This window comes from Aotus nancymaae, unplaced genomic scaffold (assembly GCF_030222135.1).
Source record: "Aotus nancymaae isolate 86718 unplaced genomic scaffold, 86718_ANA_hifiasm-v0.15.2.pri h1tg000004l, whole genome shotgun sequence".
NCBI lineage: Eukaryota > Metazoa > Chordata > Mammalia > Primates > Aotidae > Aotus > Aotus nancymaae.
In genome coordinates, this window is record NW_026988415.1 from 4,668,491 (window position 1) to 4,692,830 (window position 24,340).

A 24,340-nucleotide genomic window follows, 5' to 3' on the forward strand; every position below is an offset into this window, starting at 1 on the left:
GTCTCTCTCTTCTCCCCTTACATCCTATGCTGTAGTTACACCAGATGTCTGGTGCACAGGTCTCCGTTTTTGAGCCTGATGTTCTCTTTTCCACCTTTTCAGCCAACACAATTCCATTCATCCTTCTATGTCTTCCCTGAGTGCACTTTTGCTAGGTCTTCCTACCTAGACTGAGTTAGTGGCTGCCTCCGCTGTTTTCTCAAGGTACTCTGTGTATTCGTCTTTCGCGGCCTTTTCAACTCTGCATTAGCATTCGTTTTATGCATGACTTTCTGCACCACTTGATTGTGAACTCCTTGAGGATTAGAGCTGGAGTTCCGCATAGTGTTTAATAAATGTTTGTTACATGAATGAATGAATGAGTTAATGAGTTAATTATTTCCCCCGGCTATGGACGTTAGTCAGCATTGCAAACAGTTTTTTTCTCCATTTGGGAATCTCTTTATTTCCATATAGTACAATGAGACCTCTTAAGTTTACCAGAGGTCTGGGAAAAGGAAATGTAATAAATGGGAAAGCATTTTTAAGTTGGCATGTGTGGGCATTAGCTTAAACATTTTAGAGACAGATGTTACACTCCAGAGAACATTACAAATGAGAACGTTGAGAAAAGTTTGTTGCATAATAGCTAGGAGTGAAAAGTCCTTTTCTTTGTCCCTAGGAACAATAAGGTGATAACTCATATTTCAATCTCCTTCCCCCACTTGCTCTTGTCAGTGTTTACCATATGAAAAAAAAAAAAAAAAAACAAGTTACTTTATCCAGACTTCTGATCAAACATGAGAAGGAATGTATTTTCATATTTTGTGGTTGATATTTATAATTTTATGAAGATCAGGTGAGATTTCCAACCATCTTGCAGCAGCATGGTTTAAAAGCAAAGTTGCCGGCTATAAGAGCAAATTGTGCAATTAACAAGACTGCAAATATCTTCATCTAAAATTTAATACACTGGTTCATTTTAGTATTATTTGAATGATGGAACAATTTTTAAAGTAAGGGACAGAATTGTACGTTTTTACATCACGACTAGTCTTAGGACCATTTTTGTCCAATGTAGATGACAGATTTGGAGAGACTTGATATCATTACTACATATAGAAAAAATAGCCCTTGGCAATATAAGATATGTTATGTTTTTTAAAAAAAAGTCACACTGCAGTTTTTAATCTACCAGTTCTAGGGATATCTAAAAATAAACATAAGGAATTCTTGATTTGTGTATTTAAGAATTAAGCCAGAGAGCTATGTACTTATTCACCAAATCGGCTTTTAAAGTTTATTTCCATAATCGTTACTTGGTTTGATTGTTTGTAGCAATCATGAATGAAATTCAGTAATGTTAAGGTTATTAGGGAAAAAAACAAACAAAATGAAACAAAACAAATAATGCCAGAAGTTTTATAAGTCACAAGCTAGCTCTCTACTGTGATTCAGCAACTTTTAGCAGTTGAATCTAAATCAGATTCAAAGCTTTCTGAATCTGTAGCCATCAGACAAGTCCCAGAGCTCAATGAAAGAGGTTTCTGGTGCCTGAATCCACCCTTCCGTGCTTGAAGTAACAAAGCAGCCGACCCAGTGATACAGCCTATCCCTCTTCAGGGCTTGAGGCCTCTGCACTATTTGGCACTATTGGGATTTTGTCAGATTAAGGAATCAATGGACAATGTCCTGAGTGCTTTTCTTTAAAAAGTAAATAAATAAATGTAAGCCCTAACTGGAGCCCAACATACAGTCTGAACTGCCCAAGTCACAACAACGCTTACACAGCCCTTCAATAACTGATGTGTTTTCCGGTCAAAAAGACCAAACCCATAAATCAAAGACAATGCTGTCCCTATGACTCACTCATTTGCATTCCGAGTGAGACACATGGTTTTAGGTCATATAGAAACAGAAGACTGATATGCGATCCAGTGGCTCAGGGTTCCAAACATGCCAGCTTCAAAGGCAGCTGTGAGGTTTGCCTATGAGCTCCTCTTATGTGTATTTCAAATGCTTGTTAGAAATCTTTGCATGGGCATTGGGGAAGTGTTTGCTTGTACAAAAATGTCCTAATGTGACCTTCTTCATTTACTATTTAAGGAGTTTTACTAGAAAACTTAGCCGGGTGCCATTTAATAGAAATTCTCAAAGCCTTTTGAAAACAATTTTATCTACAATGAAGCAATAGAACAAAACCAAAATATCCATCCTGTGAATCAGGAGTTCATCATTTCTATACCTGCTCAAACGTATTGTGTCAACTTTTCCAAGTTCTCTTCTCCTCAAAATGCTCCTGTTTCTTTATGTTCTTAAATGAAGAAAACTCTGCTCCCTTCTTTTTACTTTCCTTTTAAAGTTGCTCTGCTGAGTAAAATCTGGCCCCACTTGAAGTTATTCTTGCGGCCACAGCATAGGTGACAGAGGTAAATGGAGAGTTTTTAAAAGTACACAATTTCTTTCCAACAAAGCCTCCTCAAATAATGCAAGCCATTTTTTACCTGCCCTACAAAAACCAAATTGCTCTTCTTACATTGCAAAATCATCCAGCTACTCTGAACAGCTCTACACCATTGAGATAATAACAGGCTCTACACAGAACAGAAATGCTGCATTGCCCCCCACTACTGCTGCTTTAGCATAGGATGCTTTACTTTCCTTAAACACACACACACACACACACACACACACACACACACACAATCTGAATTAGCTAAAAAGGCAAGTAAACTGTGAATAAAGAGCGTCTAAGGAGAGTATTTAAAGAGTGTATAAAAGAGAAACATCCACACTTCCATTTAGTTCACTACCTTGTCTGAGAGGACAATGTGGTACAACACATGCAGTCAGAAAAACGAGAGGATGTGGGATGTTCAGAAGGTAATGGTCCTATTTGAAGTAGGTCTGCCTTACGCAAGAGGAATTTGTGGCAGGTTAATTGAGCCACAGGTGTCATAAACCCAGGAAGGGTTAGATAAATTGTGAGGCTGAGTGAAAACTAAAAATGTAGAGGCCCTTGTTCCAAAGTTATTCATAATTCAAGAACCATCAGAGGAGCAGAGCATTAAACCAAGTGTGAGACCCTTCTAAGCTTGAGGCTCTGAGTAATGGCACAGATCGTATGCCTGTGAAGTTGGTCCTGCACGTATCTAAGGCCTCCATGGCCCATGTTAATCTTGTGTAAGACTGAAATTCTTCCTCAGGTGGCCTCAGGTTTATTCTTTAATAATCAAACCCCTTCAAGATTCTCTTCCTTAAAAATCCATGAAGAAAGTTGTCCTTTTTCAAAATCCATTTGCTTCATGCCTTTTCCTTAGAGAATACTAATATTATTATGCTTAGTATCTGCTGATTATAAAAGATGGATATGTTACTAAATATGACTTTCTAAAAAAGCAATCTTATTGACACAACTCAATAGCAAAAAAACAAGTAATCCAATTAAAAAGTTGGCAAAAGACCTGAAAACACATTTCTCAAAAGAAGACATACAAATGGCCAACAGGTATATGAAAAAAAATGTTTAGTATCACTAATCATCACCACAATGAGTTATTACCTTACCTCACCTCAGTTAGCCTGGCTATTATCAAAGACAGAAAATAATAGGTGCTGGAGAAGATGCAGAGAAAGGGGAGCACTTGTGCTCTGTTAGTGGAAACATAAAATGGTGCAGCCATAAGGAAAATAACTTGCAGAGTCCTCAAAAAACTAAAAATCAAACTACCACATGATCTAGCAATCTCATTACTGGGTTTATATCTGAAGGAGTATATGGGATCGAAGTATGGAAGATTTATCTGTGATATATCATCCTATGTTCATTGCAACACTATTCACAATAGCCAGTATAAGGAATTGACCTCAGAGGCAATCTGTGGATGAATAGATGAAGAAAATGCGGTATACACCCAATGGAATACTATTCAGCCATAAAACAGAATGAAATGCTGTCATTTACAGTAATATGGATGAACCTGAAGGACATCATATTGAGAAAACCCAGCACAGAAAGATAAATACTGAATGATTTCTCTTTTATGTCGAATCTGGAAACATTGATCTCATAGAAATAGAGAGTAAAATAGTGGTTCCTGGAGATTGGGGAGGGTAGGGAGAACTGCAGGCTGGAAAAGGTTGCTCGAGAGGTGTAGATACAGCCAGACAGGAAGAATAAACTCTGGTGCTTTATTAGACAGCAAGGTGACTATAGCTAATAACAATTCAGTGTATATTTCTAGAGAGGTGGAAGAGAGGATTTTGAATGTTATCACTACAAAGAAATTAATATTTAAAGTGATGATTATGCTGGCTATCCTGATTCTATCACTACACAATGTATACATGTGTTGAAACAGCATGCACTACCCTATAAATATGTACAATTATTGTCTGTCTATAAATAGAAAAGAAGGAAAGAAAGAAGAAAAAATTTAAAAAATAAAGCAAAAGCTGCTATTAAAGGCAATAGTTCTGTTTATGCTTCTATGGAAAGATCTTTGAGAGGCAATGTTAAATAATAAGAGAAAGATGCATAAAGAAAAGAGAAAAATAAAACAAAAAATCAATCTGTCCTCTCAGCTTGTGGATAGCCTGTGGCTGAACATAGAAGCAGAGTTTCCTCTGTCTTCTCTTCATTTCCCCAGTCGCGGGGGTTCTTTTCCTGATCCCTGAATTACCATAGCAACTTCCTAGAACCGAGTCTCCTCTCTGCCCAAATGCTCAGATCACTCTTTCAGCCAGACAACTCAATGCGTCTCTGTTTATCCAGTGAAAATCAGTGATGGAGTAGACGGACGTGGGTAAAAAGTCAGTCATAATTAGATTCAAATTATCCCTTCGGCATCTTCTGTTTTGTACAACAAATATATTTTGTTTTTCAAGTATTAACTCATTGATACTCAAAAGCACACTGTGAGTTATATATAATCATTGTCACCCTGTTTCAGATGAGAAAACCGAGCCCAGGAGAAGTTAAATGACTGGCTCAATGTCACGCAGTTGGTAAGTGACAGAGCTGGGTTTCAAACCCGGGCATGATGGCTCCAGAGTGCCTGCTCTGGAACACTCATCTGTGCTTATTCTTGCTGACCTGGCCTCTCCCTATAGTCACTGGGTCAGTGGAGCAAGCCCTAAAACTTCCTAAACCTCAGTTTCCTCCTTCTAACACAGATATAACAATCTCAAGCGGTGATGACAAGGAATAACAATAGAAATACATGTAATGTGTTTTATAAGAACCCATACAAATATTAATAGTAGCATTTGTTTTGCTTGGAGAACCTTCCATTATTTTTGGACTCAAGGCCAAGTTTCCTTTCCTGGCTCTCAGAACCATGAAAAGGCAAGTTCAGCCAGTAGTATTCTTGTCACTGTTGTATGTATGCATATTTCTGTCCCTACATTTTCAAGCTTGCCGATTCCCCAAGCCTTTTTCAATTCAAGGCTGTTTTGGTGTTCTGCTTGCTTCACACAGCCTTTTCAGAGAATGCCGGTCTAGTCCATATTGACCCTTTTCTTTACTGATCCCGACCTCCCACATCCTCTTCAACGATTAGCTCTTTGAGATGTAATGTTATATAAGAAGAGAAAGATGCATAAAGAGAAAAAACAAAAAAATCAATCTGTCCTCTCAGCTTTGGGATAGCCTGTGGTTGAAGGATTGGTGGCTCATCTCGCCAATTTGCCTATAAATTCCTTAAGAGAGGGCATCATGTCTTATTTCGAGTGTATATGTTGTGTTTCCCCCACATACAGGGTCCTTGAGGGAGATTCAGTGGTTATTGAGTTTTCCATTTTCCCCCAGCATCCTGCCCCAGGGCTGAGCCCACACACAGCCTGCAGGAACACTTGTGGATTTGTTTTAGATGTGCACAGCATCTGCTCGAGTGTTCAGCACACAGTGAGCACTGCATAAATTGTATTTTTAGAGACAATCTGTTACCACATAAGGATTACCAGAAATTACTCATACTCTTTGTGTAAGTAGATTTATACAATTATAATATCTAAGAGCTGAAATAAGAATGAGGGAAGTAAAATCATGAGGCCTTTTTTAAGCAAAAAGGCATGTTAGAACTTCTGGTCAAAATGTGTTCACTGGTGTGTCAGAGAACAGGTGTGAAGTTTGTTGAAAATAATTTGTCATTAATGAGAATGTGTCAAATTTGAGAATGATTTACTATTTTCAATGAATTAAAGTGGATTACAGTTTTCTCCAATGGCATCATTTTTATTGAACTGTTTTATCGAGTTGGAAGGTTAAACCTAACTACTTTATCTGACAAAAAAAAAGCAAAAACAAAAACAAAACTGAGGCTCCGAGAATGGAAGGACCTGGTCCAGTGTCACACAGAGAGTTCGCAGAAAAGTGGAGGCTAAATCCCATTGTCCTCAGATCCTCCCCAGGTCAGCAAACAAGAAAGAATCAGTGTGATTTAAGAAAAAAAAAAACAGAACCCAGTAAAATTTTAAATCTTATTCAAGTAGCAAAAATATTTATCTCCTACTCAGAGATCGGGGCTTAGGAAGGATTTCTCTTGGACAGGCACAGCAAGACGAATTTGTGAAATGTGTTATTTCCTAGCCCTCTGTTATAAATCATTTGAGAAAGTATATGTTTACCCCTCTCTTTCTAAGACTTGACTTTGTCTTTGTACAAATATCCATCCTTGTATATTTGATTTTGCCCGACAGAGAAACTCAGAAATCCCGATTGAAAAACAAACTACATTGGTCTATATCTCTGTTTTGGTACCAGTACCATGCTGTTTTGATTACCGTAGCCTTGTAGTAGAGTTTGAAGTCCGGTAGTGTGATGCCTCCTGCTTTGTTCTTTTTGCTTAGAATTGACTTGGCTATGCGGGCTCTCTTTTGGTTCCATATGAAGTTTAAGGTGGTTTTTTCCAGTTCTGTGAAGAAGGTCATTGGTAGCTTGATGGGGATAGCGTTGAATCTGTAAATTACTTTGGGCAGTATGGCCATTTTCACGATATTAATTCTTCCTAACCATGAACATGGAATGTTTCTCCATCTGTTTGTGTCCTCTCTTATTTCGTTGAGCAGTGGTTTGTAGTTCTCCTTGAAGAGGTCCTTTACATTCCTTGTTAGTTGTATTCCTAGGTATTTTATTCTCTTTGTAGCAATTGTGAATGGCAGTTCGTTCTTGATTTGGCTCTCTTTAAGTCTATTATTGGTGTATAGGAATGCTTGTGATTTTTGCACATTGATTTTGTATCCTGAGACTTTGCTGAAGTTGCTTATCAGTTTCAGGAGATTTTGGGCTGAGATGATAGGGTCTTCTAGATATACAATCATGTCATCTGCAAATAGAGACAATTTGACTTCCTCCTTTCCTAATTGAATACCCTTTATTTCTTTTTCTTGTCTGATTGCTCTGGCTAGAACTTCCAGTACTATATTGAACAGGAGTGGTGAGAGAGGGCATCCTTGTCTAGTGCCCGATTTCAACTATAAGGACACATGCACACGAATGTTCATTGCAGCACAGTTTACAATAGCAAAGACCTGGAACCAGCCCAAATGCCCATCGATGATAGACTGGACAGGAAAAATGTGGCACATATACACCATGGAATATTATGCAGCCATTAAAAATGAGGAGTTTGCGTCCTTTGTAGGGACATGGATGAACCTGGAAACCATCATTCTCAGCAAACTGACACAAGAACACAAAACCAAACACCACATGTTCACACTCATAGGTGGGTGTTGAACAAGGAGAACACATGGACACAGGGAGGGGAGCACTGTACACGGGGGTCTGTTGTGGGGGAGTGGGGGGGACAGCGGGGAGGGGAGTTGGGGAGGGATAGCATGGGGAGAAATGCCAGATATGGGTGAGGGGGAGGGAGGCAGCAAATCACACTGCCATGAATGCACCTATGCAACAACTTTGCATGTTTTTCACATGTACCCCAAAACCTAAAATGCAATAAAAAAAAAAATATATATATAAAAAAAAAAAAAAAAAAAAAAAAAAAAAAAAAAAAAAGAAAAACAAACTACATCAATACGGACAGAACTTCTCCTCCTTTTAGTCTGTAAGAGCAGGAAAATTAGCTTGTTTTTAAAATTTTGGAACATTTGAGCTCTTTGCATAGTAGAACTGAAAAATTTTCTGATGAATTTGCACGAAGCAAACTCTAAATAAATGCAGTTTAAAATTCATGAATTATTTCAGCAAACCCCTACCCTGACTTACACAGATTATTACTTAACATATATTTGCTTTTCAGAGATCAACTTAGCAAATAAAATATATTTTGTTCAAAAATTTCAAGTTAAATATTTGAAATGGAATCACATTTTAGGTCTTTAGTACTCCAGTGACATCCTTTTAAATGTATTTTTAAGATGGTGGGGTTTGGACAAGGATAACTCACACTGCCTTTTTAATAAACTTCTGTAACATGACAGAAAAACACACAGGAAACTGTTGTTTGATTTCTTTTCATTCACTAATGCCTTTAATAAGCCCCTCAGAAACCTCTGGAAAGCAGAGAAATTTTTTGAATGGATACATTTTTCCTCTTTTTTATTCTTACATGAGAACATGTCAGATGAAAATTACAATATTGAGGGCTTTATTTCTTTGTTTCCAGTTAAAATCTATATGAGCAGATAGAGACACATTGGTCTGGCAATAAAACTATGACTGAAGTTTATGATGGTGAAGAGGCCAAATACCTCCTGTCAGCTAAGAGCTTTGCTCACTGGAATGAATCATTGAATTTCTGAAACTCAACTAAGTTGTCCAAGGGTCTGTCAGTCTCCTTAATAATAAGAAACTTGGCAGTGTTGGTTAAAAGGGTGGGGTGATAAACCAGTAAATGGGGGAAAAATGCCATTTTCCCTGAAATATGATAATGTGGTCTTTTTAGATAGATTCATAGTTTAGTTTGTTTAATTATCACAGGGGATAACTAAATTCACTTATCCATAAAAAAGACAACTCCTTGAAAAATAGATAAACAGAAAGCCCATCACAATCCCCCCCCACCATACACACACACAAAAAGGCAGTAGGATTTTGTGATTTACAAAGAAGTAAGAAAAATGGTTTAAACTTTTTTTAGTCAAGCTTGGGAGGAGAGATTAACCCAAGATAAATTGTGCATTTGAATGCTGTAGGAAAAAAAAATCAGAATAGGGCTATATCCAAAGTAGAAAAATGAAAACAGAGGTATGTATAAGAGATTTTCAGGCTTAAATAGTACTTGTCTCAATCCCTATTTTGTTTTGTGTGAACAGCCATTTCCAAAGACCTAAACTTACAGAGAACCAAGGTTGAATGTGTCCACTGAGTTCATCCAGTCCAACACTGTTCCTGATGGGGAGCTGAGGCCCAATGAGAACCATGACTTACCTGTACAGCTTTATTGCCACACTAAGGCCAGAACCTCAGATCTTAGGACTCTTCACTGTGAAATACCACTTGTAGGCTCTTATCTTGTCTAAACTGAACTGTATGTAACAATCTTGTTCTGACAGAAATATGATTTACTATGGTTTTTTAACTCAAATAATTTCTCTTCTCTCTGGAAGACATAAGAAACAAATCAATCAAATATATAGAGCCGTAATAAAAACTAAATGATAAGCTCTGGAAGAATTTATCATTCAAGCTCATCAGAGAGTGCATTTTCTCTTAACTCAGAATGTCCCAATTCCAAAAGCCAATGACAAGACAATCTCATAGCTCAGCAGCAGTAAAGCTACTTTTAATTCTAGAATGAAATCTTTGGGTTCGATGGACAGACCCAAGTATCACTTAAAAAACTGGGCCTGCCTTCATGTAATTAACTTTAGATCTTGGCTATATGTTACTACACTTCTCTGCCATCTTCATGGGGTATGTGTCTCTCTCTGTGTGTGTGTGTGTGTGTGTGTGTGTGTGTGTACGCGCGCACGCGCGCGTGCTTGTGTCTCATAAAGTTCTGAAAATATTCAAACAAAATAATGTAAGACTTCCAGGAACAGCTGATAATTCATTGCAATTATGCTTTAAACTTAGATCCTCTAGTTTTCAACCATTTCTTCAGCATTTATATGAGAACCACAGACTCATTCACCCATTCATTCATTTATTCACTAAACAGAAATATTTATTGGAGAGTTAGGTATTATGGTCCAAAACACTATGCCAGGTGTTAACGATATAAAAGAAAAAGAGGCAGATAGGGGAGGGATTTGTCTGAGGATTACCCAGAGTATAGTCCATCAGGAATCTTGTCTGCCTGATAGTTGCTTTGTGAGCTGGAAAGTAACTTAGATTGTCTGTTGTGGACCACATTCTGCCAAGATCGAAATGTCCCAAAATTCTAGGAAACAATCTGACACATAACTAGCTTAAATGTTCTTTTTATGGTAAATGTTGACAGGAAACATAAAATAATTTAAAATAAAATTAACAAAAATGATACATAAGTAATTATAAAGTTTTTGCCCAGAGAAGTATGAATGAGGCACATTTTCCACCCCAACCAGGATTGATAAAATCTATTTTGATGCTCTATATATATTTTTTTTTTTTTGAGACAGAGTTTCTCTGTTCTTGCCCAGGTTGGAGTATGATGGTGCAATCTTGGCTCACTGCAACCTCCACCTCCTGGGTTCAAGCAATTCTCCTGCCTCAGGCTCCTAAATAGCTAGGATCACAGGCATGCGCCACCATGCCCAGCTAATTTTCTGTATTTAGTAGAGACAGGGTTTCACCATGTTGGTCAGGCTGGTCTCGAACTCCTGACCTAAGGTAATCTGCCCACCTCAGCCTCCCAAAGTGCTGGGATTACAGGCATGAGCCATTGTTCCCAGCCTATTTTGATGCTCTTTTTCTAGTATCAACGGGCACATAAAAGGAACTTAATATTTTATATTACATGTGTTCAGAATGGGGAGCTGTACATTACTTTTATTCCCATTTCAAATGATCCTGTCAAGGGATCTAGTAATCTGGTATACTAGCACCAGTTCTCCTTTAGCAAAACACTTTAGAATGTGGCTATTCCAATTGTTTCAGCTACCTTATGAAAGCTACATGAATAAACTAAATATATTGTGCATATATAGGTAATCCTAGGAGAGGATAATTTGTTTTAAGTCCTCATGTCCCCACAGGAATCTCAAATCCTTTGTTACATTATATATCTGTGATTTAGAGCATGCCTGGCAGATACACTCTAATATTCAACTAAATGTAAATAGCCAAAGGAGTAAGTTTGCCATTATATCACCATAATCACAGGAACAAATGAACCCCCTCCCTTTCTCTCTCATTATTTTTTCTAACTCTACTTTTTAGGAATATAGTGATGGAATTTCTATTATTGAACTCATAATTCCTATTCCTTGGATTTGTATGTCAGTCTCTTGTTTTATTAAATACAAATGTATTAGGTCGCATATGGTATTAGTCTAAAATTTGTAATAAAAAAACAATTGGCTTTGGTGTAGATGTATGTCTGTGTCTGATGAGGAGAGTAAGCAATCAGCAGACCTAATCAGTACTTAGAGAGGCATCTCTATTTGAATTGCTTTTGTTGTTGTTTACTGGTAATTTTTTAAGTCCAATACTAATGGACAGTCATGGAAAAGTATTAAGATATGCTTTTATAAAGCTCATTTTACCTTAAACATGTAAACTAATCATATAAAGAATCAAAGCCTTTATCTGTAAGCATATCAAGACAAAGAAAACTGTCCCAATGATATTATGTCATTCATTCCTCTTTATAGATTCTAGTTATCTTTTCTAACTAATTTAAATGTTCATTGTTAGTGAACATTTATTTATTAACTGAAAGCTAATTACACATAAAGTAACTATGTAAACAATTTATCCAATAAAACCCAAGATCATTTGATCACATTTCCAATGTTTCATTTTGCCTCATAACAGCCCAAACTATGACATTTATTTTTTGAAACAATGTCACTATTAGGCACAGAAGTCTATTTACACAAGAACTTGTTTCATTTGACATTTATTCCAATAACTTGAGAACAATTATTTGCAACTAAATCTAACAGTATTTGTACAAGTACTTTCAAGCTAAAGTACCGCTGAAAAATTTCAACATACATGCAATTCAATATGTTTACATAATAACATACTTTATTATAAAACCTGTGACTCTAAACACTTTATGGAATATGAATAAAAGAGTCATTCTACACACTACTGTAATGTGGCCATATCTGAGAAAGGAGATGCTGCTGAGCAGAAGAGTCCTGTGTTCAATTGTGTTGAAATGGGTTGGCTAGTTGGACTCTTCAGGACTGCTATTGTGCTCTCATAGCATTGCTCGATAGCCTAATTCACACCAAACTTCAGCAGACTTTCAAACACAAGCCCTTAGCTACCAAGAAACTGGTAGTCCGAGCAGCCTTGGCAAAACACAGTTACTATGCAGGTGGGCTCTGTTTTAAGCAAAGTTGATATTGAAAATCCAAAAATACAAAACAGATAAATTAGAGAATGGTTATTTGTATTATAAAATGGTTTTACAGTTTATGAAAGAATTCACAAGTTTCCTCTAAATGGAAGCTCCTCTAATGCATTTAAAATACAATTTGATTTACAAAAGTTCCATTTACACGTGACTTTTTGCACAATCATTGTGAGAAACAAATTACACCTATATACAGTACTTAATTTTTTTCTCTTTCAAGATTAAGGTGTCTTATCAAAGTACTGATAAAAGACACTTAAGCCAAAATGTTCTATTTCAAGCCACTGAAATAGAAAGTAAATATTCCTTCTGAAACATGGATATTCTCCAGAAAATTTAAGTACATTTTAAAATTTTGTATTTACAATCTTGATAGTCATCTTTACAAAGTAGCGCTTTAGATAGTACAAGTATATAGCTTTCTTTAGGCCAAGATATTGGGCCTTATTTTGCAGAAATTTGTTTTATTTTATCTTATTTTGGTGTTTTTTTTTTTCCTTTTTAACTGTATAATTCTAAAGAGATGTTAGACTATAGCTAGACTATTTATTATACATCACTTTTATACCTTACTGCACAGAATCACCTTTAAAAACTTAACTTCCTGTATTGCATTACTGTCTCCACTGTTTAGTCTGGGTGATTGCTATTCAGTTAAGATTCTCCCTTATTAGCACTAAGCTCCTTGCCAGGGTGAGGGTAAGTAGTAGGGGGTGGGGTGGAGAGCGAAGAGGTTGTTGTGAGGAGGGTAGAGATCCTGCCTACTGTGCCTCAGCACATAGCCTAGAGCCAGGCACCCAGGAAATAAACACTCAATAACTACTGAGTGAACAAATGAATGAAGAAATGAATGGACTGGGAGAATTGTCTGGAAAGCTTTCTTCACTCTAGCATTCAATACAGTATATTTACAGAATATGTACAATCAAAATGAATTTTCAGAGTCTGAAAAATCACAGAACCTGTCTCTTGTTCCTTAAATGCTTTTTGTAAAATTCATAAATTATTAAGCCCTTGATGACGTGGAGACATTAAGAAAAATTAAGTCACATTAGAGGTCAGAGGAAAGAGAAGAGGAAATTGAAGGGTCATTTCCTTACTCACCAGCTGCTGGAGAGAACTAACAAGGCACACAGGTTGACCAAAGTTCAGAGCCGAAATAGGCTCTTAGCAATTGTGTTCAGACCGAGAAGTGGTACTTTTGAGTGTTTCAAAAAAAACTTAGCCACAGGTATATTCGGAAACAGTGAACACAACTAATTAAGAGCTAAAATAGAAGGGAATTACCATTTTTCATTTGTAGGGCCAGACACACAGATCTGTTCCTGGCAGGGCCCTGGGAGACCACATTCTGTAGGCTGGAACCATTTTGCTGTGCTGTTGCTCATACCTCTTAAAGCTGCATGTGAAATAAAAGTGAAATAGCAATATCCAGCTGTGGAAGATAAAAATAAAAATCCTAAAATAAAATATGGTGGAAAGTGCTTGAGCAAATAAAGCAAAACAGAATATAATCAGTGGGAATGCTAGTGAGTTAATAAAAATTAAAGTGTTTATGATTGCATTAGAAAATAAAGGTTCGAAGGGTATGGTGTATGATGCTTTCAAATAAAATAGTCTGGACTACGTTCAAAGAATTACATTTAAAAATCTACTGCAAATAAAATATAAATCTAACAAGCAAGAGGATATAGAATTAAACCATACTTATTAGGCAAGAGTTTATAAATTTTAGTTCTTCCAGGAAGCATCTTTAAAATCTTGTAAGTAAATTAATATTAAGGTATCATCTCTCTTTAAGCTTAATGAGTTTTTTTTTCCTATGGACAATGGCATTTTATAGGAATGGCTTTACTTTCAGAAACATAAAAATAAACACTTAAGTGGAATCACTGCATCAAGAGCTCTAGTCACATAATTTAAGCCCGAGAAGATCTTAACAGAACATATATGCAAATTTGCCTTCATAATCACTTCCCAAAATACCTACCTCTGTATTCTGTATGTATCATTGCATCAAATGAGAGCAGTCAGAAAGAGTTTTTGAAACTCTTTTATATATAAATACTTCACTGAAAGATGAAATGGTTTCCCGGAGTCATCTCCAAATTCAACTAGCAGAATATTCTAGCTCCTCTTCTGCGAAATGTAAAATATCTGTACATTAACTTTCTCATAGATCATTGCAGCCCACCATTTTCAACTTTCTTCTAATGGATCAAAATAGTAATTATCACTTGTTATCAAAGAATGAGCATGTTAGCTTGTCACTGTAGATATTCAGAGATTTTATGTGGTCAAAGGTATTTTCTTCTTGAATGCCCTTTACATGATTATTTCTACACAATTACCTTCTATTGTTTTTACAAACAAGTATTTTGCACCAGTAATTATTAGTCCAAGTAATTTGGATTTAAGAAATTTCTAATTGAAAGCCTATTACACGAATTGTTTATAGTGACAGACAATATACTATTAGTAATTTTAAAGCTTTAAAAGTAAGTTATCAGGATCCACTTCAATCTCCACATGATGATAAAGGATTATTATGTGCAGTAACCTATTTATGAAAAGGAAACAGTGTGCTTCTTTCAGACACCATCACTTGCTTTAATAAGGAATTGAAAAGCTGAACTACTTTATATGCAGATCACCATCCCAGTTGCATAAGGATTTACAATAGACAAAACAAAACTATTTTTTGTTGCAAAGAAGGGCTGTTTGTTTAAATCACACAATAATGTTTGCATCTAAAAATTATTTACAGTCTAATAAGGCTTCATAAATGTTATATAGACTTGGCTAATTAAAATCATTTTAATGCTAAGACCAAAACGAAAATCTTGCTCAAGCTGACAAGGAAAACTCCAAGTTACACATGCCTAAAGAAGGCAGAAGGAAAAAGATGCTTCCTGTCTTGGTTTAGATAACTATTAATATCTTTGGAGACGCAAATAGTACGTGATTTGATAGCACCCCATTCATGCTCCAATTAAACTCAAGAGGAAAATGCTGTTTTGTCCGAAAGTGTTAAAATTGAGAAGGATTGTGAGTCTAACCTGTGATCGAAAATAAATATAAAGTAATGTATATGTTTTTATCTCTGCTACCTTAAATTTTGCAGAGAACTTACTTGGGAAGATTTAATCTCACCCATAAAGTCTTCCTTTAAGGTATTTAATGGCTCATATGTCTTTGTTAAATGAGGTGTGTGGCGGCCTCTACTGGTGTGTGTTTATAGAAAATGTTTCAATAGGCAGAAAAAATATTAATTTCAATTAAAAAGTTAGAAATACAGACTTTTTCATTTAAATATATAAAAATATCTAATCAATGCAGAAAAATATACTACCAGCTGTGTCATGTCCTTTTAATTAGGAAAATAATCTAAAACACTCACCATGTTAGCGTAAAATAATGATTTACGGAAGGGCATTAATTGCTCAATTCACTCTGATATTGGGTTAAATATATTTTATTAATGAATTATTAATCCTGACTGAGGTGGCTTATTACCTCTAGTCCACTGTTAAATCCCCTTAGTTGACTTAAATAAAATCACTTAAAACAAACCCAGAGGAAAGGAAATATCGTATAGTTAAGCCTACAAAGTCCTAGAACTAGAATCATTTGTTGACAGGCTGGTTTCTATAACTCAAGCAAACTGCACGTTGACTTAATATAGCTGACACATCGATCTATTTTACAGTGTTTTCAATTTCAAAAATACAACACATTAAAATAGTTTCAATTTATCAAAGCTAAAAGCAACATTTAAGTAATGTACTTAAAGTGCGAAGGCACTTTAACACAAAGTAGTGAGGCCCAGTGGCTATACTTGGTAACTGAAGATGGAAATACCATATATCATTATTTACAAAAGAAGTTGTAGTCACAAAAGATCTTTGGAGATCTTCTACAAAATACACTGAATATCCATTTTCATTTGCAAAGTTTGCCTATTCTTTCTTCAGTCACTATAATCCTCTTCCCACTCCCACACTGAAAAACAAAGAAGAAAAAAGAAACAAAACCATAAGCAAAATATATGAAGAAATGCATTACAGAAACATTCAGGTCCACTGATCGTTCCTAAGAAGAGAAGGGGAGAAAAAAGGAGGGGAGGAGAACGAGAGAGAAATAATTTAAAGGAAAACTTGCAAAAGCGATATCATTACTTCACCCCATCTCCCAAACATCTTCAAAGTCCCCCGTTTACACTGGGAAAGGGAGAACACAAACAAACACAAAAGCTAATGTCCTTGTTTCCAACAGTTTGGAGCAGCATCCTGTGATGCCTTAGGGTTGTAAATGATTTCCCTTCACAGCTGGCTGATTGCAGTTTGTTTTTCCAGAACTTCGAGGTAGTCCGGTTCTGACTGCGGCTTAGCTTGCAGTAAAGGGTGGTTGGGTTTTGACTGCCCCACAAAGCATTTCCTGGGAGTTCCATATAAAACGGTTTTATTGATTCTGTCTTGGTTTTGGCGTCGAGATTCATAGGAAGGGGCAAACTGCCGTTTAGGTAAGGTACAAAAGTTATAGTGGACTAGGCCTGCGCTGGGGAGTTCCTTGACTCGCTCAGCAACATTTTGATACAGCAGCTCAGGCTCTCTTGGTGTGGCCTGCTTTTCTAGCAGCTCAGTGGCACTTATTGTGTAAGCAGGTGTGGCCGGCTCTTCTTTTTTCTCCTCCAGGTTGCTATAGCTGAACTCTTGCAGGTTTCGGTAATAAGCTACTGGGTCTCCTTCCTTCTGCATGTAGATGGGGTTTTGGCACATCTGACCCACAGGTGGGGTGATATAGTTGTAGACATGGCCGTCTGTTTTATCATGAGTCTCAGTGTTGTAAGACCCATACTGTAATTGAAAGGAACTTGCGTCTAAGTTGTTGGTATTCCTGGGAACACTTGGCACTCCCTTTCGGCGTTTCAAGACAAAGACGAATAAGCCGGCCCCAAAACAGACAGATAAGATGAAAACAACAAGCAATCCCAAAATTAAGACAGAAAGTGGAACTTCGGTGTGTAGTTCAGGATAGGAACTGGGAGACACACTAAGAGACCGAGGTGTGTCTGTATTGTGATTCATTGACAAAATGGTCCCGTCTGACAAGTTTGGACTCTCCGGACAGATAGCCTCCCTCCCCAGAAATTTTAGTATCTCCCCTGCATGCTTAGCAGGAGATTCACAAGTCACCTCATTGATGATGACAGGGGAATTGGCATGTTCTGTCCAGTCTTTTAACCCCATGATGTCACAGGTACAGTCCCATGGGTTCTCTTGCAGATCTATCTGGATGAAAGCCGGAAGTTGATCCAAGACCCCTTTCACAGGCAGGTGAGAAAAATGGTTGTTTCTCAGATTCAGCCTGGTGAGGGCCGTACCCCCAAAGATGTTATCAGGTAAGGACCGAAGAAGGTTGTTATTCAGAAACAGTAGCTGTAGGTTAATCAAAGCATCAAATGTCAGAGGCTTAATTTCCTTAATGACATTATACTCTAAATAGAGATATTGCAAGCTCTGCAGTCCATCAAACATAGAAGGATACAGCACTTCAAGGTAATTGCCATTCAGATAAAGTCTGCGTAAACTGGTCAGGTTTGTAAAGGCACCTTCCTGAATGACTGCAATCCGGTTGTTTCCTAAATGCAGTAAGTCCAAAGAACCGTATTCTAAGAGGTCATTCTTATAGACAGTTTGAAGATAGTTCCCTGTTAGGTAAAGTTTCTTTGGACTGGTAGGTTTGGGCTGCAGGTCAGAGATATTAGTGAACTTCCTTTCTTGGCAATTTACATTCAGACCATTGTCTGAGCTCTGAGAAGTGCAGACGCAGCTGCTGGGACACGTGAGAGGCACAGGAGGCTTGGTCTGGTACACCATGATGGGTCCAAAACTTTGCCTGTCCTTTGACACGGTCACCCGGGGAGTTGGACGATTTCGCATTTTGGGCGGCCGGCTGGCTTTGGGAGCCCTGGTTGGGTTGAGGGCAGGATTCATTGTAGGTGACAGCCTTTGGACGTGTGTGTCGGCATGGCTGCCCCTCTGACTGGAATCACTGGCACTTTTTCTGGGACAGAGGTCTTGCCTGGTCAGCTGGGTCACATCTTTCCCATGCAACCTAAAGGGCGTTTCACAGACAATCTCTCCCACAAACACAGTTATGGTATCTAGCCAAGCCTTGAGAGGAAGTAAGTCACAGGTGCAATTCCAGGGGTTTTCCTCCAGCTGAATCTCCATGATCCCTCCAATATGTTCAAGGACGCCAGCAAAAGGCATTACTTTTAGCCTATTCCCCCTGAGGTCTAAGTGGGTCAGCAGGACAAAGCGGAACACATTGCTGGGCAGTGAAAGCAGAAGGTTGTCATTCAGGATGAGCACTTTGAGCTTGTTAAGTTTGCTGAATGCCCCAGCCTCGATGGCACTGATGTAATTGTAGTCGGCCTGGAGATACTCCAGGCTCTCCAGGCCCAGGAAAGTGTCCTCCCTCAATATCTCGAGCTTGTTGTTGTTCAGATGCAGTCTCTTGAGGGTTTTCAGGCCACTGAATGCCCCCGTTCGGATCTCCTGTAACCCGTTGTTACCTAGGTGAAGAGTCACTGCGTTGGAGTAATTGACAAATTCGTTTGGATACAGTCTTGTCAAGAGGTTTCCATTGAGAAAAAGCTGATAGATTCTATACTGGGGGGGCTGGAGCAGGCTAACTGTTGTAAATCCTTTGTTTTCACAGTTAATATTCAGTACGTTTTCCTTCTCTTCGCACAGACAGCGGATCTTGCAAATGTCTTTGGCAGTTTTGCGACTCTCCGTCTGTAAGATCCCGGCCACGGTTAACACACTGAGGAACCAAACGCCGCTCAGCATCTTTAGGCACCTTCGGTGTCAACTCAGGTACCTACAGGCAAACCTTAGGTGGGGGGCAGGGGAAAGAAGTGGGTGCAGGGAAGAAAGAAACAAGGAAGCCCGATTAAAAATGGTAAAGCAAGGAGGCGGAGTGGGAGCGAGGGAGAATGAGGGGGTTGGCAACACGGCAGAATGAAATCATTGCATTTTTCAAAGCGGTTTCTTTTCTCCGCTCCCTATTCCCCCACCCCGAGGCCACCCACACACGCGCCCCGGGAACACACATGCTTGCACCTGATTTCCCAGGGGGTCGCAGCCAGCCAAGTCATTAGTAACCGAGTTGTCCTACTAAATCCTGCCCATCTCCTCCTCCCCTGGGGTATCTCGAAGAGATCTCGGGCGGCTCGCCCGTCTTGGGCTTCCAGCAGAAATCGCAATCGCTTTATTAAAAAAAAAAAAAAAGCGCAAAGAAGGGGTGGGAAAATCAGGAATAAGGGAGCTGGCGGCAGGGATAGAAGGGGGATAGAGATGGCAAAGACATCGCGGGGTGGGGGGTACTCACACATCAGGAGAAGACAGAGCCCCGCTCCTCTGCAGTCCACCAGGAGTTTAGCATCTTCAGGAAGAGGGAGAACAAGGTACAATGAGACGCTGCTTCCAGGGGGGATGCCCTGCTTTTTGTTGGTTGATTTAATTTGTCTGGGGGTGTGCAGAAATTAAAAATCCCACAGGAGGCAGGAGCGGAAGAGGAGAGTTGGGGCGGAGGGAGTTAGAGCGGAGGGAAGCCTAGTTGCCAGGGAGGGACTGGGGTGCGATTCTGTAGGGAGGTCGCAGAGCCGGCTGGCCCGGTCGCGGGGCGAAGGCGACGGCGGAGCCTGGGCGCGCGTTTCCAATCCGGTGGCGGCGGCAGCAGTGCGTCTAGCAGTTTGAATTTGAGAGGCTTTGCAGGCTAGCTGGGACAGGACTAGGGTGACGTCACAGGGGAGGGGGCAGGCAGAGGATCCAGGGCGCGCGGTGGGGGAGGGTTGGGCAGATGCTTTCCTTCCTTGCAAGTGGCTTTGCAAAGCTCAATTCCTGGCTGCGTCAGTTGATTCTGAACTACTCCACCTCCAACCTGGCTGGTGGCAGGAGACGCTCCTGCAGAGGGGTTTCTCAAGGAGGGACCCTGCTCTTGGGCTGGCACCTCCTCCGGCCCCTCTTTGTGTTCTCTTTGACTCCTCCCTCTTTCTCTCACCTACACAATACCTATGGAGGGCAGGGGTGGGCGTGGGGGGTTCTTATCCCAGATTCCCAAGCAAGGGAGAACTGTGTAAGAGTGTGTGTCTGTGTGTGTGTGTGTCTTTGTGTGTGTGTGCGCGCGCGCATGTGGTGTGCCTCTTTGCTACAGGACTGGTGCCCCACTTGCCAGCTCCTAGCTCAGATGCTCTCTATGCAGAGAGTGGGGTGTGTGTGCATGCACCAGTGTGTCTGTGTAGGAGGGCGAGGAGTTCTCTTAGGGGATTTATGCTTTACATACAGGGCCTTGATTCAGTGCTTAGGAGAATTCCTTTCTGGGTGGTGACCCACCAAACAGATATTTGCCTGGACTCTGAAAGTCAGCTCAACGTTAGCTTATAGACTGAGAAAAACAAAAACAAAACCCTTTTCTCCCTGAGGTTTATACTTAGCCAGATAATGAGGTTTAAACGTGCGCTTCTTGCCTGGAGGAAGGAGAAAAGAAGTGGGTGTCAGAAAAGCACTGCCAGGCTGAGCCTCAGCTGGGAGTGGGAGCCAAGGGAAGGGTGGTTGAGTCCTCCAGGCTGCAGGGGCAGGGGAGCTAGGAGAAAAGAGGAAGCTGGTACAGAAAGACTGGCTCCTGAGGAAGAGAGGAGATGTCGAAGGAGTCCTGGCCTGCGACCCAGCTTACCTGGGTTCTGATCTGGCTCTGTTGCTAGATGTGTCACTAGCTCCTGGATCTTCCTGTCTCCATCTGCAAAAGGGGGGTAGGGAGACTATGTGGGCCCTCCCAGCTCTGACATCCAATTCGGGTTGAAATAACGTTTCCAGAGCATTGCTAACAGCTAGGTGTTGGATTTTTGCCTTCATTATCTATTTTCTCCCTAATTATCTTACAATTCCTTGGACCCAAGAGTCTTTCATTGTGGAGGCAATTCACAAGGGGTAAATCATGTCTGCTGTTGCCTGGAAAGGCCTTGGGTTGCCTCTAGTAGGAAGAGGGAGATGGGTCTGGAAAAGGGGGGAATGAAATAACCTGGGTGAAAGAATTGTGCAAATGATGTGCCTGTGTTTGTGTCCACCAAACGCTTCAGCTTACTTTCCCAGGTTCCCACTGCTTGGCCAAATGTGGAATAGACAAACGCACAGATATAACAAACCACTTGAGAACAGAACGCCCCCTGCCCCCTGCTCCTCCCCTTCTCCTTCCTTGTTAAGCCTAGGTCCTAGGATTGTTCACTTTATACAAGCTTCTTCCTCTCCAGGAAGAGCCAGGGTAGTTTATAAACTTAGGCACTATGGCAACCTGTAGCTCCGTGATCTACCGTGCATTGTGCATTTTTTTCTTGGGCTTTCTCCCTTTCTCTTCCAAGAAAAGCCTTGGACCAGGCATCAGCAGCCCCCTTACCCTCTAATTCTTGTTTGGCCTTTAGCAAAATGCTTGCCTTCTGGGGACTCAAATTTTCCTTCTCTATATCTATACCATATGGCAAAGTTAAGATGAGTTCTGAGGCAGAGGGACAGCCCTGCGGATGGCCTCCCACTCTGGATTGCAATTGCATTATTAGATAGAAGCAGTCTGATGCAGTGGGAGCAGAATTAAGCTCCCTTTCCTAGCAAAGGAGGCATTTGTTTCTATGTATTTCCAAATATTAAAAGCACATGGTTCCTAGAGCAATAAGATTGATTCATTCAGTCATTCATTCAACAAACATTTATTATGTTAATATCTAACTAAAGTAAAAGCCAGTGTGAGAGCTGAACAAGACCCTAGAAGTCAGGTTCATTTTACAGATGAGGTCATTTCTCAACCAGGGAAAGTGCTGACTTACTCCAGAAACTACAATTAGAAATAAAACCCAGGGATTATGAGTCCCAGTCCATCATCTTTACAGAAAGCACACTACTGCTTAATATGAATTAAACATCTACTTAAACTTAAATAGTGGGGGTGGTGTTTTACTTAAAGGTATGCTTTTTATTTTAAAAAATGTATTTGAAAGTTAAACAACAAATACTAGTTTTAGTTCTCAGATACAGTAATTTCCTTCAACACATTGATGACGATTTCAAGATTCCTTGAGGGCAGATTATTTTTGCTAAAAATTTCAGAGAGAGGAGAGAGATTGAGAGATAAAGCTGGAGGCGGTTGGGGGCTCATGAAATTCTTGAGACCTACAGAATCAAGGAAATTCATTGGTAATCTAACTATGGGGAGGGACCCCGGGACCCTGAGGGGGTCTTCCTTCCTGCCTGTTCCTGAGAGTCCACAGCCGCTTTCCAAAACGTAGTTACTAGCAACAAATCAGCCTGAAACGCAATAACCACTTTAAGTAAGTTTCATTTGGTCAAGTTCATTCTGAAGAACTGCTGCAGCACCCCGCTAAGGAGAGCGGGCTTTTAAGGCCAAAGGTTGGGGTGAACTGGAACCCCAAGGGAGGCAACAGCGGTCATTAAAATCAGAAAAACGCTCCCTGTATTTGCTGAGGCGAGGGAGGCTTAAAGAAGAACTCCGTCGCCTATGTATCCGAGTAAAGCCTGGCTCAGGTCGCCAAGGCTTCCACAGGACAAGGTGGTGCCGGCAGGCTTTCAGCCCACCTCCGTCCCCGCCGGCCATCAGGCCACGAGGGGGCTAAGCAGAGTCCAGGAGGCCTGAGTGGGGGCACTGCTTACCCGCAGCCTCCTACTCTAAACACTCACCGCCCGAAAGCCGGGTCGAATCCCGTTTCCGAAGGGCGCTTCCGGAATACCAGGTGTCTCCGAGCGTCCCCGATCGCCAGTCACTGGGCACCTGCCGTCAGCGCAGCCCTACCTTCCCTGCCCCTACCTGCAAGACGCCTGGTGCGGTGTCCGGCATGTGGCTCCACAGCCGCGACGTCCACTCGGGCTGCCCTCGCCTCGGGGCTTGGACAGTGCAGGCCGACAGGAGGCTTCTAGCTCACGCCGGGTGCGTGGGGCCTCCCTGGCAGCCTGTGCCACCAGGCTACGCGACGCGCCGTGCCCGACCACGCCCGCGCGGACGGTCCGGGGATGAGGAATCCCTAGTGGGGATTGAGGGTAGAGGGCGGCCGCCAGCGAGCTGCCTCACGCGGATCGCGCCCAGCCTCGCGACGCTGTCCCCCTCGCAAGGAGAGGTGGCCGGGAAAGGCAACGGACCGAGGAGAAAGCCGGCTCCTTGGCCGCGTCGCCACCGCGTCCCTGAGCGCTCAGAACTTACCCGGCGAGCGCGCTGCCCAGATCGTCCCCCGGAGGAGCCCTCAGCATCTGCGACTCGGAGAGGCACTGGAGCCGGCACTGCTTCCGACTAGCGCAGCCCGGGAGCGAGAGGACCGCGGGGAGCGCGGGCGGCGCCCCCAGGGCAAACAGATCCCCACCGGAGCTGCTAGCCAACGGGCAACGTTTCTCGCAAGAAGGAGGAGGGGAGGCGACAGGGAGGAGGGAAGTCAGGCGGGAGGGAGGAGAAGGGAATAAGGGAGGGAGGCACGGAGGGAGGGATCGCGGCCCCTCTCCCTCACTGATCAGTCACCCCGCAGATCAAATATCCGGGCTGGGCACCCAGGACGGGGATGTTACAGCCCACAAAGGAACCGCTGCTCCATTTCTTTGACAAGCGCTGCGGAGCACTGCTCACGCCTCTCGGCCCCTCTTGCCTGGAACTCTGCCCAGCCCTTGCGGCTTCTACCCTCGGCTGCAGATCGGGCTCGGTCAAGTGAAATAAGAATGGCACTCGGTCCGTACCCTGTGCAAGGGGAGACTGAGACCACTCGGTGGAACTTAACGACAAGTAAAAGAGCCGTCAGCCGTCCGAGCTGGACACCCTCCGGGACAGCT

The 24,340-nt window shown here is 41.0% G+C and overlaps 1 protein-coding gene across 8 annotated transcripts; it reads right to left on the minus strand.

Annotated features, from left to right (window-relative positions):
• Window positions 1-15,914: 15,914 nt before the first annotated feature.
• On the minus strand, window positions 15,915-23,925 carry SLITRK2 (SLIT and NTRK like family member 2). Of its 8 annotated transcripts, none has more exons than XM_012467096.2 (5): window positions 23,727-23,925; window positions 21,201-21,263; window positions 19,857-19,910; window positions 19,589-19,734; window positions 15,915-19,346 (listed from the first exon to the last, which is right to left on the minus strand). In XM_012467096.2, the coding sequence occupies exon 5, from the start codon at window positions 19,313-19,315 to the stop codon at window positions 16,778-16,780; it is 2,538 nt and encodes an 845-aa protein (XP_012322519.1). In that variant the 5' UTR covers window positions 19,316-19,346; window positions 19,589-19,734; window positions 19,857-19,910; window positions 21,201-21,263; window positions 23,727-23,925; the 3' UTR covers window positions 15,915-16,777. The 8 variants fall into 8 exon arrangements, with proteins under 8 accessions (XP_012322519.1, XP_012322514.1, XP_064216857.1 ...); XM_012467091.2 differs by having other exon boundaries at window positions 15,915-19,358; window positions 23,727-23,785; XM_064360787.1 differs by lacking the exon at window positions 23,727-23,925 and having other exon boundaries at window positions 21,201-23,338.
• Between the last annotated feature and the right edge of the window lie 415 nt (window positions 23,926-24,340).